Here is a 15,414-nt window from a genome sequence, read left to right on the forward strand (position 1 = left end):
ACTAATTAATGTTTGATTGGGAATGAGTGTTGGTAAAATAAAATCTGTGTGCGGGGCCAATGAACAAAGGCTTTCTAATTATTTATATAATAATATCTATATAATGTTCTCTCCTTCAACTCCGTTTTCAAGGATTCACCTTCATCCAGACAATATACTTAGTAGGTATCTACGATAATAACAAAATTAATTATAATTTATCTGACATTTTTCGGAACACCGAAATCTAAGGGAGTGGCCCACATTCTTATTTGTCCCCTCCTTGCCGGCGCCCATAAATTTACTTTCTGTTTAATAATCAACATTAATCTCCAGGTGGTAATTTACCTCTACCTACATTTACTTAAAACTCGTATTTTTATGCAGCCCATAGACCGATTGTAAAATATTCCGGAGGAAATGTCTAATTAATAAATGGGTCTTGGTTGAGATCATTCCGCACAAAGTAGGTGTAAATAGTCCAAGGGCGAGTTAGAGCATTGGAGGAATTCTCCTGACATTCTCAAGGCGACAACAGTTCTCGCATTTGCATCGTTAGCATTTAAATGCTGGCATTTGGTGATAACCAACGTGATCAGCATTCCACCTTTACTGACCAATAATTATGTATGGAAACCCAACTGTCGACGAAGAGGATATTAATACCAAGGGGAGGAAACTGAAAAGTATTACATATTATAGATCCAGCAGTTAAAGCACTTGGCATATGCGCCATAAACAGGTCGAACAAAAAACCCAATAAGGCATCATGGTTTTGCAAAAACACGAAAGAGAAATGCAAGACAAAAGGAATCCTAGCTCCAATACCATGCGCTGAAAAATCGAGAGTTCTGCGAGCAATGGAAAAATGTACGTAATGAGGAAGTAATAAGTTAGAAATATCAAAAATAAGATGGAGTACTCGCTCACAGTACCAACTCACCGTCAAAAAAGTAGGAAAGCGGGGTGGCAAAGAAAGTAAAATCTGCCTACTATGCAGAAGGAAGAAGAACACTGACTATTGAATAGCCCAATGCCAACACTTCTACTATTGGTTACCTGATGGATTTTTATGTTGCATTGGCATTGGAGTTATTAAACCCTTCGCATTGTTTTGGAAAATGTTTACGTTTCTGCGATATTGTGTTGTCAGAATAAGATTGGAAGGGCCGAGCCGCTATTATGAATTATATTGCTAGCATATGCATTCAGAATAGCCTCTCAGAAATGTATGTGCCCATGTAATTCCAAGTGACTAATGTTTAAGTTCTTACTTCGTGGACATTCTAGACAGAATACTCCGACCTGAAGATTACAGATTATGGTGCCGATGGAAGATATGTATAAAAATAGTCATTCATATTTATGAATGGAATAGTTCACCAATTTGAGAAGATTTTTGGAGGAGGGCGAACAAAATAGTAAGGATATTAAAAGAAGAATTGCATAGGGTAAAAACGCTTTTATGAAGAGGCGGGAGTTGACAGGAACCATTCAGTAAAACCGTAAAGAAAATACTCGTGAAAATTTAAATATGGAGCGTAGTTTTACATGGCTTTGAAACTTGGTCTTTGTGAGAAGAGGATAATCGCAACTTGGAGGCCATCGAGATGTGGGTTTGGTGAAGAATGGAAAAAATAAAATAACGGAAAGGATAATTAACGATGAAGTTCTAGGCATGTTAGAGGAAGAGAGACGGTTGTTTGGAGGCATTCAAAGAAGGCAGAATAAGTTGAAGACGGGGAGACTTAGCGACATATGGATGCTGAAGTCGGAAAAAGAGGGGAGAATCTTGGAAATTTGAGGTAGACGGTGGAAAAAATAGGCATTTTAAGTGGCATGAAAGAAGATAGAAGGTGTGCAGAACTAAAGAATGGGTTATTCCAATTTGGATTTTTGGGTTTAGGAATATTTTGTGTTAGGTTAGTCAGAACTTTAGGATTAAAACAGTATGATTGCCATGGTCCACCGAAAACCTAACTTATTCCGGTATATTAATGTTAATAAAATCATATGGGATTATTGGAACGGCATCGATAAATACAGAATCGAATATTTCCGTGATATTAATTTAAATTTCAGTCGCTGATCATGCAAAACAATGACAGCACATTTTTAATCACCAAATATGTCATGCAGGAACGTATAGTGTCCTTATACTGTATTCTCATTTAACTCTTATACTAATGTTTTTTGAGAGATCATGTCTAATTATCATGATGAAACAAATTATAATTATTACCTCCATCGCTACATTGGATTGCGTGCATCGTAGAGGAGCTAAATTTGTAAAACGTTGTAATGATAATCTTAGTAGCATATCCAAAATATTAGAGCAGCTAGGCTGGGAATTACTCACGGAGCGAAGGTTAAATTACAGATTGAAGCTCTTGTATAAATTGGAAGGGAGTCTCTTTAGCACTGATGTCGAAAATGTATGTACGAGGGTCATCCGGAAAGTAGTACCCGTTCGTGAAATAAAGACACAAAAGTAAATATTAACAAACATAAAAAAATTTATTTGAAAGAGGATACTTTAAACTACTTCTCAACATAATCTCCAAGCAAATTAAGGCATTTGTCATAACGTGTGACAAGTTTCTGTATTCCTGCTGCATAGTCCTTCGCCGCCAGCTCATTGAGATACAGGGTCACTCCTTCTTTAAGTTCTTCATCGCTGTCAAATCTTTTTCCTGCCAAAAAGTCATTCATTCATGAACAATTGTTCGAGAAACATCGGGAAAATGCTCACAGATGTCATCAATTGTGACGCGCCGATCGTTCCTCACGAATTCGTCAACTGAGCTCACCAGTTGGTCTGTAATGACAGACGGTCTCCCCGAACGCTCATCGTCGTGTGTGTTCCCCCTCCCCATGTTGAAGTTGCGACACCACCGCCGAACAGACGACTCGTCCATTACATTGTCTCCATACACCTCCTTTAATTGGCGATGAATATCACATGGGCGAACGTTTCTTGCATTGAGGAATTTAATCACTGCCCTCACTTCACAACTGGCGGCGTTCTCAATTTTTTTAAACATTGTAAACAATCACAGAAACAACACAGGCAATGCTAGCGTCACGCAACTTGGCTCAGAGAAGGCAGACAAGCCACTGAACCTATCTGACCTCGTCCAGCGGCTACTCGCGTCGTCAGCACTTCATGCGGCACGAACGGGTACTACTTTCCGGATGACCCTCGTATTATTACCTCCTACCACGGTAGGAGGGATCATGCTAATAGAATTAGAGATCAAGTGTAGAACAAATAGATTTACTATGTCATTTTTTCCACGAACGATGGGAGATCATAATAACATTGTTCGACCGCGGTAGGGTCTTGTTCGGGTGAAATCATTCTGGTGTGTGTTCTGCTACACACCCTGGCGGTGGCTTGCAGGGAATAGATATATAAATAAAAAAATAAAAATATGTATTTCACCCAGGAGAGATCGTGAGTGAGGGTATCGCATAGGCGTTTGGTTGAGTCTACGCATTCCGCTTCGGTGCACCCGGTACAGTGGGCGTTCGGGGGGGAATTACTCTTTCTCCGGGAATTTGTGACTGCACACTTTTTTGAGTTTGATTCTGGTTGCCAAGTGTCGCACCTAGAAGGGTTGCGTCCACTGGAACATTGCTCTCTCCCGAAGTGTATCATGGAGAAAAAAGTGAAAGTTGTGCACATTGATATTCTTACTTCGGAGGTGAGCGGTGTTCCGGTGGACGCGATTATTCTGGATTTTGGGAGGGCCTTCGACGGGGTGTCTCGTGGTGAACTGCTCGCGGAGCTGGGAGCGTGTGGAATGGATGGAGGTGTCCAGGTTTGGATTAATGACTTTTTCAATGGTCGGATGCAGGGAGTGGTGATGGATGGAGTTGGCCCAAGTGCGGTGGAGGTTACTTCGGGTGTTCACCGGGGAAGTGTTGTCGGACCTCTTTTATTTCTGCTTTGCGTAGGCGACGTTGACTCCGTGGTCACTGGTGGGATGCGTTTGTTTGCCGATGCTGCAGTGGTTTGCCGTTATCTTGAGGGCATGGCGGCTTTGTCGGATGACTTTGGTGCTGTGCAACGCTGATGCGAGGCAGTTGGAGTTGGACTTAAGGGAATTCGTAGTCACGGGTTTTTGGAAGGGGAGTGGTTCCCTCCCGGGCGCCTGCTGCATTGGGAGCGCCAGGTGGAATGTGTTGACTCGATTAGGTACCTGGGCGTTGCCCTCACTCATGGTCTCTCCTGGGTGAAACGCATACGGGGAATAAGTGGGCAAGCTAACAAAAAATAAGGATTTATTAGTAGAGTACTGGGTAAATGTGATGAAAAGATCAAAGAGAAATGTTATATGTCATTGGTTAGGCTTCATTTAGAATATGCTGCAAGTATATGGGATCACCACGAATTTGGATTAATTGCCGAATTGGATCACTCGCAGCTTAGAGGAGCTCGATTTGTAAAAAGTTATAATTCACCTAATAGCGTAAAATATTAGAGCAGCTAGGCTGGGAATCACTCTTGAGGTGCATTTTAAAATACAAATTGAAGCTCTTGCATAAATTGTAAGGGAGTCTATTTTGCAGTGATGTGGAAAATATATTATTGCCCTCATCATTCTACGGGAGGAGAGATCATGCTAGTAAAATTATAGAGATTAAGTGTAGAACAGACAGATGTAAGATGACATTTTTTCCACAAACGATAGGAGATCATAATAACATTGTTCGACCGCGGTTGAGTCATGTTCGGGTAAAATTATTCTGGAGTATATTCACCCCCTGGCGGTGGCTTGCAGGGTACATAAGTAAATAAAATAAAAAATAAACAGTTCTCCCCATTCAATACATATCTACCCCTGTCATTCAATATTGTATTTATTTAATATTAATACTGAAGGCCGAAAACATATTCATCGCCGTATAAAGATATGTATGCGTGATTATTCCATACTGTATTTTTTGATGGACATACATATTGATGGCATGTACGTTATTCGGAACCACTATTTTAATCCGAGTTAATACCGATTGAATTGGATCTGGCCAACATAATACTGTGTTATTTCACACAGCCTTTCAATGTAATCATATGTTGATCCCGAGATGTCGTAATTATATTACTGGTTTAAGGATGTGATCATTAGTCTCTTTTTCTGCTTGAAAATATGGATCATATGAATAAATTGAAAGTAAGCGCCCCTACAGTGCATCTATCGAATCATTCGATGGTAAAATCTCGCTATGAGCGAGATTCTCATGATTCACAATCGTTCGAGCACAAGTGGTTGGAGTGGGCGTGTATGTTTGCGTGCATTTTTTAAGGGGAAATTCAGCTATAAGATCAGCGTCTGTGACCGCCACCATCATTTTATAATTATTTCAAGTAAATTTACTTTGGATTGGTGCTTATTTAAGAAGAATGGTACGTAAAATAGTAATAAATGATATTTCTATCACAGTTGGCGTATGCGGTACTATGGTTGTCATCGATCGAAATACACTATGCTTTGATTAGGTGTGAAATATAGTCCTATGAGTTTTTAGCAAAACCCGCTCTACTTGCAAGGGGATTGATTTTTATTAGAAGTTGCGTTTCATTAATAAAAATTACCTTTGACCCAAATGTCGAGGGAACAGGATACTTAAGCTTTCACAGTTAAGTGTAAATAGTAATTTGTGTGTGACGATTTATAAGTTTGTTATTTCTCTTTCAGACGTCCTCCACGACTACCACTACTACCACAGCCACCACTAGAAAGTTGTATGGCAAAGATCTTAGCGAATATGATGACATGGACATGGATCAGCTTCTGGCCCAATTGTCGCCCGAAGAGATAGATATATTAGCCAAAGAAGTAGACCCCGACGTAAGATTTTGTTTAATAACCTTATTTTAGTTCCACAAGACATTTGCTAACATGAAACAGTTAATAACATTTTCTAATTTTGGGTTGAATAGGATGATCTACTGCCACCATCGCAAAGGTGCAGTTACGCGTGTGAAAAGGATCCTACAGGGCCATTAAATAGGAAAAAGCTCATTGAGCACATAAACAAACAGGCATTAGAGACACCAGATAAACCTGAAGTGAAACCGTATGTACCCGGAGTAGTTCGAGGGAAGAAGGTGAGTGAATTTTATATTTGTTGAATGTATAAAATTATGGATCAATTTTTTGTTGATTTTCTTGTGTCCATTCATTTTTGAATTTTTTGCATATGTATTGCAGTGGATTCCCCCCGAAAACATTCAGCAGAAAGAGGCTGATGAACAAATTGCAATTGACCTTGGTGGTGAATATGAGGCTGCTCTCACAGACGCTTCACAAGAAGAGCTTATTGATCTTGCAGGTAATTAATTCTTTCATACTTCTTTAATTTAAAAAGTATCGCCAGGCGCATCAAGTATAGAAAATCCTCAACTAAAGAGTATAACTAATGTGATGTCCCAAATGTGATGAAAGACAAATCACGATGTGTAATAACTAATGGTGCTGAAATAAGAAGTTATTGGTGTATTTCAGTAGGAAGTGCAGTTCCATAGTATGAATGTTACAGAGTTCTTGTGAGATGAAAGCCTTGCACAGCTTAATCATTCAGGAAGCCTTTTGGGGTAATGCCATTTATCTTAGAGGAAGCCTTCAGACTCCTTGTATTAAAATTATGGTCTTATGTTAAGTTTTGCTGTTAGTTTATTGATGCAGATTTAGGCAATATTTAACTTTCGTGAGTTTTGTGATACTCAGATGGATGGCTAGTGGTTAGGTTGTAGTATATTTTATACTAATTCAGGAAAAAATTTTAAAACTAAGGTACTATGCATCTGCTTTAGCTCCAACTAGAATTCTGTATTTGGTGCTTCCAAGTCTGTTGAAGTGTGAATTAACTGGCCTCTGAATTTATGCTACCCTTCTTTGAGAAATTCCTAGTGTGGGCCACTGACATGCCTCCTGACAAGTTTTCCAGCGAAAAGGTGTGTTCAATGTAAGGCATAATATACTTAAAATCAAATTTATATTGTAATCCTCAAATACCAATTTCAGTCTTCAGAAGTTCTTCTATTGAAAGGTTGGCTCCAATCATTTATTCTTCCCCATCCATCAGATGTTTCTGGTAAATCGTGGAAGATGTTGTCTTGCATCCCATTTCATTTGTCAATTCTAGTGACCATCTGTCATTTGGTCTTCCTAATGGGGTTGAACCTTCTCTTTTCCGTCTAGGAAATATGTTCGGGTTTGCTGACTCCATGTGGGTTTTATTTTCCATATAATTTATCCATATCTTTTTATAATAGTTAATCATTTTTCCTCTTTTAATTTTCAGTATATATTCTTATTTGTTATCTCACATGCCTGTTTGGTCTTTAGCATCAGCTCTCAAAAATAGGTTTCATATGCTTCTATTTCTGTCTTCATCAGTGTTCGTCTCTTATCCATATTGTTTCCCTTCAAAATTTTTCTCTTAATACCTATTGCTTACTCGCCTCTAAAAATATGTTTGAGCTAAGTAATTACCTGCTCTTAATGGTAAATTATTGGCTTGAACTATTTGTGCATAATGATTATTCATGTTCTTCCTATGGAGGCTCTATTTTATTTGTTGTTTTCTTCCTGTTGATTTTATCTTCTTGAATGCTTGATCCATTAATGCTCAAAGATAATCACCTTCTTAAATTCTCTTGTATAATTGATTTCATTTTCAAAATGTATGTTTTATTTCCTTACAAATCATCATCATTCCTAATGTTTTTGCTTCTTTTATGATCTCTATGTTATATCTTGGATAGTGCTGGTTAGATGATGTATTTTAGCCTAATTTCTCTATTTATTATAATTTTATTTATCTTCTGCTGTCTCTGATGCATTTTTGGTTATCATTAAATGTTTAGACATGTTCTGCCTTAATCTATTCAAAAAGATGACACCTGGGTTAATCATATACAGCTATATCCATCTGCTAGAAATTGAATTACATACTGACATATCTTTCCCCAGCCTATGGGATGCATTCCCACCTGTTGTAGAATCTAGACTCCATAGGTTTCAAAAAAGTATCTTAATTGAATAAAAATTCAATAATACATGTGTAAACCCTGCAGTGTTTGAACACCACCCTTTTATGTTTAAATATTTACTTTTACAGTAGTAGTAGTTTTTATGGGGGCGACCGACAGCTAAGATCATTTGCGCCATTAGGGATGGACAGGAAAGGATGACGGGTGGAGAGAAACCCGGCGTCGGCATTAGCCTACTCTTATCAAAAGGTGCCGAGGTGTGTGCAGTTTAACGTCCCATCTGACTGACGTCGTGCTCATTCACTTAAGTGACGAAAGTGCTTTCCACAAAGCACCTCAAGTTGGAAATGGGATACCACTGAAAAATATTTGTTGTATCTAGGATTTGAACCAGGGCCCTCATGGAGGGAAGCCTGTATGTTAGCCACCACACCATTGCAATCCCCTTTACTTTCACATAAAAATAAATTTCACTTAAGTGCATGTGCATTAGCACATTACCTGCCTTTTGTCATTGTAATGGGTTCATAGTAATTACATGTGTGTCACCTGTAGACTTGGTGGTTATGTATCTCTCTTACAGTCTGTCTCATTTGATCCCTTCATGACTGTAGGTGCTGCCATCCTGATTCCTCCAGCATACCCATCATGCTTGTATGTTTCTTGTTGCAATTTTGTACAAACAAAGTAGATTTTCTCTGGAATTTCTCCAATGCCCTAATTTTAATTTTCTCACATGGGTCCCAAGTACTTGGCATACTTATATTCCAAATTCAACCAAACCTAAACAAAGTGACAACCTCTCTTTTACTTCTTATTCTTCTAATTCTTGCTTCATATACTTCGTATTCATCTAATTCTTCTGGCACTTGATTTTAAAAAAATAAAAAAAATTGATTATCAACGTATATCCAGGAATTTGGTCCTCTGGTTCCCTCAGGAGCAGTACACCAAGTGTAAATGGTGAATGCAATTGATACATATTAGATTTATAAGAATCATATATTATCTCGATCCCTACTTGAGGTGCTTTGTGGAGGGCACTTTGAGGGAGTACGCCGTCCGTCGGATGGGACGTTAAACTGCGGACCCCTTGGCGCCTTTCGTAAAGAGTAGGCTAATGCCGACGCCGGGTTTCTCTCCACCCTTCATCCTTTCCTGTCCATCCCCTATGGCGCAAATGACCTTAGCTGTCGGTCGCCTCCCCTCAAAACTACTACTACCCAAGAATCATATATCCTGTCAGTGTGCAAATACGGAGTATGCCTCACTTGCTCCATAGTCCTTTCTTCATTGATATTGGTTTTTTGACTAGTTGTTTAATTTTTCCTCCTATCCTTCAAGAAACAAAAGTTTTAATAAGCTCACCCAATATTTTTCCATTTTTTATGGAGGGGAAATTGGAAAACCCATATTTATGCTGACTGCCAGATTTTGCAGAGTTATTTTACCCAAATATTAAAGTAATTATATCCTTTCACTAATATAAGAATTGATTCTGGGATCATAGACATATGTTACAATTATCTCCATAGTGATCCTATTTTATCCTGCCGGACCATCATTGAGACATTGTTCTTACATTTTGCTCCTTCCTCTGTGGACACTCACTGTGTACCTACACTGGAGATGAGACTGGTAATCATTTATTGAATTGAGCCATTCCTAAGAGGTCATTAGCATTTAGTGTTTTCTTTTGGTGAATAAATATTTGAATTTAGTTCACAGATATTTTTGAACTTATTTACATTTGCCTTCCAACTTTGGGTAGTATTTAAATGATGTCATAATAAAGTATGATTGTGGTTTATTTCTTTTACCTCAGACCTATTCTGGCTTTCGTTTATGTGTTTAGTAAAGTGTGTATTGTGATCTTTTTTATTAAATTAAAACCATTGATGTGCTAAGTTTATAGTCAATTCTCTTGTTCCCTAATGAGGCCATACCAAATTATTGTCTTCATATATCAATATGCAGCAGTAAAATCGTGACCCAGGATTTACTATGAATGGATCATTCATGTAATTTGGACATTTCAGAAGGAGTTAATTAAGTTAACTATTTAAGTCACCTGTTTTACTCCATCATCCTCTCCCTGAGGACTATCTTATTCATTTCTTCTTAGGCAGGAGCCTTAGATTCTTATCTCAATATTCCTTAAGCTGTGGTTGAGCAGCCAAGCTCTCAATTCTATTGTTCTTTAAATGCTGGGTTTTTCCATTCCCTCTCCTACCTACCACTTTGTTTTCTTTGGACATGGTGCCATCTGGAGTAGCTATTTCTCTTTGCCTTTGAAAAGTATCCTTAGTTCCCTGGATCCCACCTCTCCCTGCTCAAATGCATTAAATCTGCTTTTATGCATTAAATGCTCTTGACTTCCAGTTTCTCACTTCGACCTGCATTTCACCATTTTTATCAATGTGATCTGCTGTGAAATGTGTATATATTTCATATTTACTTTGTTGTCATCTATCTTGCAGAGCTAATTCTTTAATTATCCCTAATTCTTTAACTATCCTATTCAATGAAAATGGACAATTTTTTAAAATCCCAAGATACAGTATTGAGAGCAACCAACATGGAAAAAATTGTCCAATTGTTATGCTTGGATAATTAAATAGTGGTATGACATAAGATTCTTTGTTATCCTTTATCATTGTCAGCTCTAGCCTTGAGGAAGCCGGACAAATTCTATGAATGTGAAAAGTCTTATCTTCAGTAGTCACGACAATACTGATACAATCAGGATGCCGTTCTAGATGCAAAAATCAGCTTATACTTCTTTGGATTTGAAATGGAAATTTACTCAAAAGACTACACCCTGTATATTTTGAAATTGGTTTTAAAATGGCTATTGGTAGATCAAGGCTTTTTCAATTATCCTCCATAGTAGGGTCACGGTAGTCCAAGGGTTGGACTGCTGACGTAAGGGCCTGGGTTCGATTCCCAGGCAAGCCTCTCTGGGCACCTGCAGCTCCACCCAAGCCATGTGATTTTTTGGGTACTAGACCTACCTGGTTAACCATAACTGCCACAGAAAGGAGCTGGCCTCCTTACCTGACGTGTGATTTTCACATGCCTTTGGGCTTAGTACTGGGTGAACTCTACCATCACTCACCAAACTGAGCTTTGGGTTGATTACTGTGTTGATGGTTTTATGTTATAAGTTATCGTGGACTCCTAACATTTGTTATGAATATCTTTGAGTAATTTTCATCCTTCGTCCCAAGTATGCCTTCAACTACGCTCATAATGTATTCATATTGGTCATTATTAATTTTATTCAATTGTAAATCCTGAAATTCCCTTTTATAATTCTAACATGGTGGAAATGATTTGTTTACTTCAGCTATCCTTGGATTCCATTCGATGATGAACCAGGACCAGTACCATGCGTCACTTCTTAATAAGGGCCAACCTATTGGTTTGGGTTGGGATGGTATAACAAAAGCATCACAGCCCAAGCCATACCCTGCTGACCCACCAAACACCACAGATCCTGACAAAACCATTCAGCAAGTGAAGGATGATGATTCAAGTCTTATTGATCTCAACTGGAATAATATCAAGGTACCCTCAAAATGTGTATCTGTTTATCATGACATCAATGATTTTCCTATAATTATCTACTCCATATTAAGGCAAATGTGATTTATAAAATAAAAGAGCTGGATCATGAGTGTGGTGGTGGCACAAATTAATGAATTTCAGCAGTGTTTCGGACTCGATAGTGTAGAATTGTTTGTTTCTCACGTATTTGTAGGAGTTTGTTTGTCAGTAAAGTGATACATGGTCAGCAACTAAATAGCATGCCTTATTATAGTAAGAGAGACTGTTTTTTTAAATAATTGTTGTTAACACATGGAATGGATAAGCTCAGACTATAGTTTCAAATAACACAGTTAATTACATGCGATATGGTCATATATGTACGAAGTAATTGCCTTGCATATCTGGAGCTCATTTAACCAGGATCTATTTTCTTATTGCTCTTTCTGATAACCCAGTGGAATTAATTCCACAATTCATTGAAATGCAGCTGCAAATGGTTCTTTTGGAACTGATGTAATTTTTTTGTGCAGTAATTGCAAGGTCTCTGTGATTTTGTTTTTAGCTTGGGAGATAAGTGATGGCACTGTGATCTGTTATCATTCAAATTTTATTGTACAAGTATACCTCTCCGCCATGTATGAACAAATCAAATATGATGGTTATGATGACTTGCAGTGCTTCCCCAGCCAATAGCTATTACCCTCATAAAGAAAATTATTACCAGCATAGTGTTTTTCTACAATCTTCTGCCAGTAAAAGATGCAGTTGATTTGAGTAGTTGCTCCAAGGTATTCTTGTGTCTACATCTACTGAATCTATTTTCAAGATGTGTGCCTGTTTTGACTGCAGTATGATTGTTTGAAGATTTTGCATCTTATTCTTTGATCTTAGCCTAGCATTTGTAAAGATGCACTCGTAAATTTAGCACATCATTATGGCAAAATCGCAATGAAAGGGGAAGAGGGCCATGGGAAACTCTGAAATCTGAATTGGTTCTTCAGCAGTAAAGGTCATCTAATTTATAAGTCAATTTATATTCAATTATGACCAAGGATAGCATAAATATACTAGCATATACTACCTTGATCAAAAAGTTCCCGGAATAACCACCGTGTGCCGCTCCCATCGTTCCGATTTGAGTTCTGTTTTTTTGTTAAATTGGTACATCTGTTGTTGATATTCCCTTTAAATCTTAGTGTCATAACTTGACATTTGCAAAAGTTACATAGCCAAGAGTACATCTATCTCTGTGTGTGTTGGCGATTTTTTACAATTGCAGAAACGGATTTAAATTTGCAACAACGAACTTGTATTAAATTTTGCGTAAAAACGGATTTAGTGGCGCACGGACGTTGGAAATGTAGGAAAAGTGTTTCGGCAACGATTCTCTAAAAAAACGGTCGTTTACCAGTGGCACGAGCGGTTCAGAAGTGGTCGTGAGTCAATCGAAGATGATGAACGCAGTGGCAGACCATCGACATCGAAAGTCGGTGAAAAAATTGATAAAGTAAAAGAAATGTTGGTCAATAACCGCAAATTAACCATCAGAGAAATAGCGGAGGACTTGAACATTGCCTATGGATCCGCCCAAGACATTGTGGTTAATGATTTGGGTTTCCGTCGTGTAGCAGCAAAGTTGGTTCCAAAAGACCTCAATTTCATGCAAAAAAGAGACCGTGTTGACGTCGCAAAAGACATGATTTGCGAGGCTGAATCCGATCCCACATTCATCAAAAGGATCATTACTGGAGACGAGACGTGGGTTTATGAGTACGACACGCAATCCAGACATCAGGCAAGTGAATGGCGTTCACCAAATGAGCCGAGACCAAAAAAACCACGTCGTTTTCAGTCAAAAAAGAAGGCAATGCTGACGGTTTTCATGGATTACAACGGTGTAGTGCATCATGAATTTTTGCCAGAAGGCCAGACAGTAAACAAAGAGTATTATTTGGGCGTTATGAGACGTTTGCGTGAAGCAATTCGCCGAAAGAGACCAGAAATGTGGGCAGAAAACTCGTGGATTTTGCACCATGATAACGCACCGTCGCACAGTGCTATCATTATTCGTAATTTTTTGACGAAAAATGCAACAAATACCATCCGACAGCCACCGAATTCACCTGATTCGGCTCCCTGTGACTTCTTTCTGTTCAATCGAGTTAAAAAACCATTACGGGGAACGCGTTTTAGCAGCCGAGAGGAAGTAATGGAAAAATCGCAGGAAGCACTGATGGACATACCGAAAACCGAATATAAAAAATGTTTCGAGGATTGGATCAAGCGCTGGCATAAGTGTGTTGCAGTCGATGGGGATTACTTTGAAGGGGACAATATAGATTTAGATGAATAAACTTGTATTTTTAATTTTCTGAATAAATTCCGGGAAATTTTTGATCAAGGTAGTATATGAATATGATACTTCTCTTGTGTCTGATTATTTTCTCTCACCAACATCTAATTTTTTAGGCTTTTACTTCCCACACCCACTTCTAAATTTTTGCATTATACCCAGGCTCAGTTGCAGTTTCTGAACTCCTGAGTGGAACCTTGGAGTCCTGATTTTTTTCCTGATAAGAAAGTTTTTCATATAATTCAGGATCAGTTACCGATGTCGGGCTGCTCTACTACCACACTTATGTAAGAAATAGGCATGACCTTTGACCAAGTCCCCATGTGCAGAAGTTAGAAGTAATAATGGATTGGTATCTCATATTCTGTTAACAAAAATTGTTTTTATTTTAGCTAACATGAAAAGAAATTTTAAAAATATTTATATTTCCGTAATATTTTCAGTGCTTGTTTTGGATGCTTTTCACACCTCATGCAATCCCAATTGCCCCGTACAAAATGTTAAATATAATAAAAGAATGATAGAACAGGAATGTATATTAATACAGTGATATAACAGGATTTCATACAATATTTTGCTGGTTTGGTTGGCAGTGATCTCACTGAGTTAAATTGCCTAACTCCAATGAAACTGCGGGAAATGCAGCCACAGTAACTTTTAAAGGAGTCATCCGCTAATGTGCATTTAAATGCAACAATTTCAGAGTGTAAAAATCATTCGCCTTGACCAGCATCCTGGTCAAGGCGAATGTTTTTTATTCTCTGAAATTGTTGCATTAAATTTGCCTACTTCTGCTTCCATGAAGATAAAACCATGGAGATTTTCTGAGGATTAGGCATCCAAGCAAAGGCCATAAAATGTGGCAATGCTATGCCGATTTCATCAATTAAAATATGACTTCGTTACTAATGTTGGTGAAATTAAAAAATATGTATAGTTTGTAAATGCAAATTACTTTGAACTAAATATTCCAGGTTTAAAAAATTACTTATTAATAAATATTTATTTAATATATATCATCAAATAGAAATTTAAATCCTAAAAAAATCAATCCTGATGCAATCAATATTTTATCTTCCTTTATCCCTTTATTCAATCAAATATATCAATCTGTATGTTTTAAAATTTTTAGTTTCTTAAAGATGTACTGCATTCATTTGTGATGATGGAAATTTTCTCATGGGTGACCATTTTGTTTTGCTTATTGATTCATAAATATCATTGTGTAGACATGTCTGAAAACATTTTGTGTTGAGGAAGTATCATAAACTAAAGTCGTATTTTTAAATCAGTGATCTGTTTCTGTTTATTTTATGAATATTTTTCTTTTTCAGAATATATCAGATGAGAAATTTGAGCATTTATTTGATGCTCTCACCACAAGCACTCACTTGGAAACACTGAGCCTTGCCAACACAGGAATGACTGACCGTTTGGCTTTGAAACTTGCTGATGCTCTTGAACGAAATAACACTTTAAGAGTATTAAAGTAAGTCATTGCCCATTTTCACATGATTTTTGTGTG

The 15,414-nt window shown here is 37.8% G+C and overlaps 1 protein-coding gene across 10 annotated transcripts in view; it reads left to right on the forward strand.

The window, feature by feature from the left end:
• The window catches only part of tmod (tropomodulin), a 136,909-nt gene that overhangs the window by 103,736 nt on the left and 17,759 nt on the right, over positions 1-15,414 (forward strand). For 9 of the 10 annotated variants that reach the window (XR_011701526.1, XR_011701528.1, XR_011701527.1 and 6 more), the window contains exons 2-6: positions 5,685-5,837; positions 5,930-6,097; positions 6,201-6,321; positions 11,334-11,554; positions 15,224-15,378. Coding sequence is in view for 5 of the 10 variants with exons in the window: in XM_071588530.1 (XP_071444631.1) it covers positions 5,685-5,837; positions 5,930-6,097; positions 6,201-6,321; positions 11,334-11,554; positions 15,224-15,378 (818 nt within the window). In the remaining 5 variants the exon portion in view is untranslated. Of the gene's footprint in view, positions 1-5,248; positions 5,393-5,684; positions 5,838-5,929; positions 6,098-6,200; positions 6,322-11,333; positions 11,555-15,223; positions 15,379-15,414 lie in introns of those variants that run through there. The other variant, XR_011701530.1, reaches the window with a different exon arrangement.

This window comes from Hetaerina americana, unplaced genomic scaffold, assembly GCF_022747635.1.
Source record: "Hetaerina americana unplaced genomic scaffold, ioHetAmer1.1.p SCAF_3, whole genome shotgun sequence".
Lineage (NCBI taxonomy): Eukaryota > Metazoa > Arthropoda > Insecta > Odonata > Calopterygidae > Hetaerina > Hetaerina americana.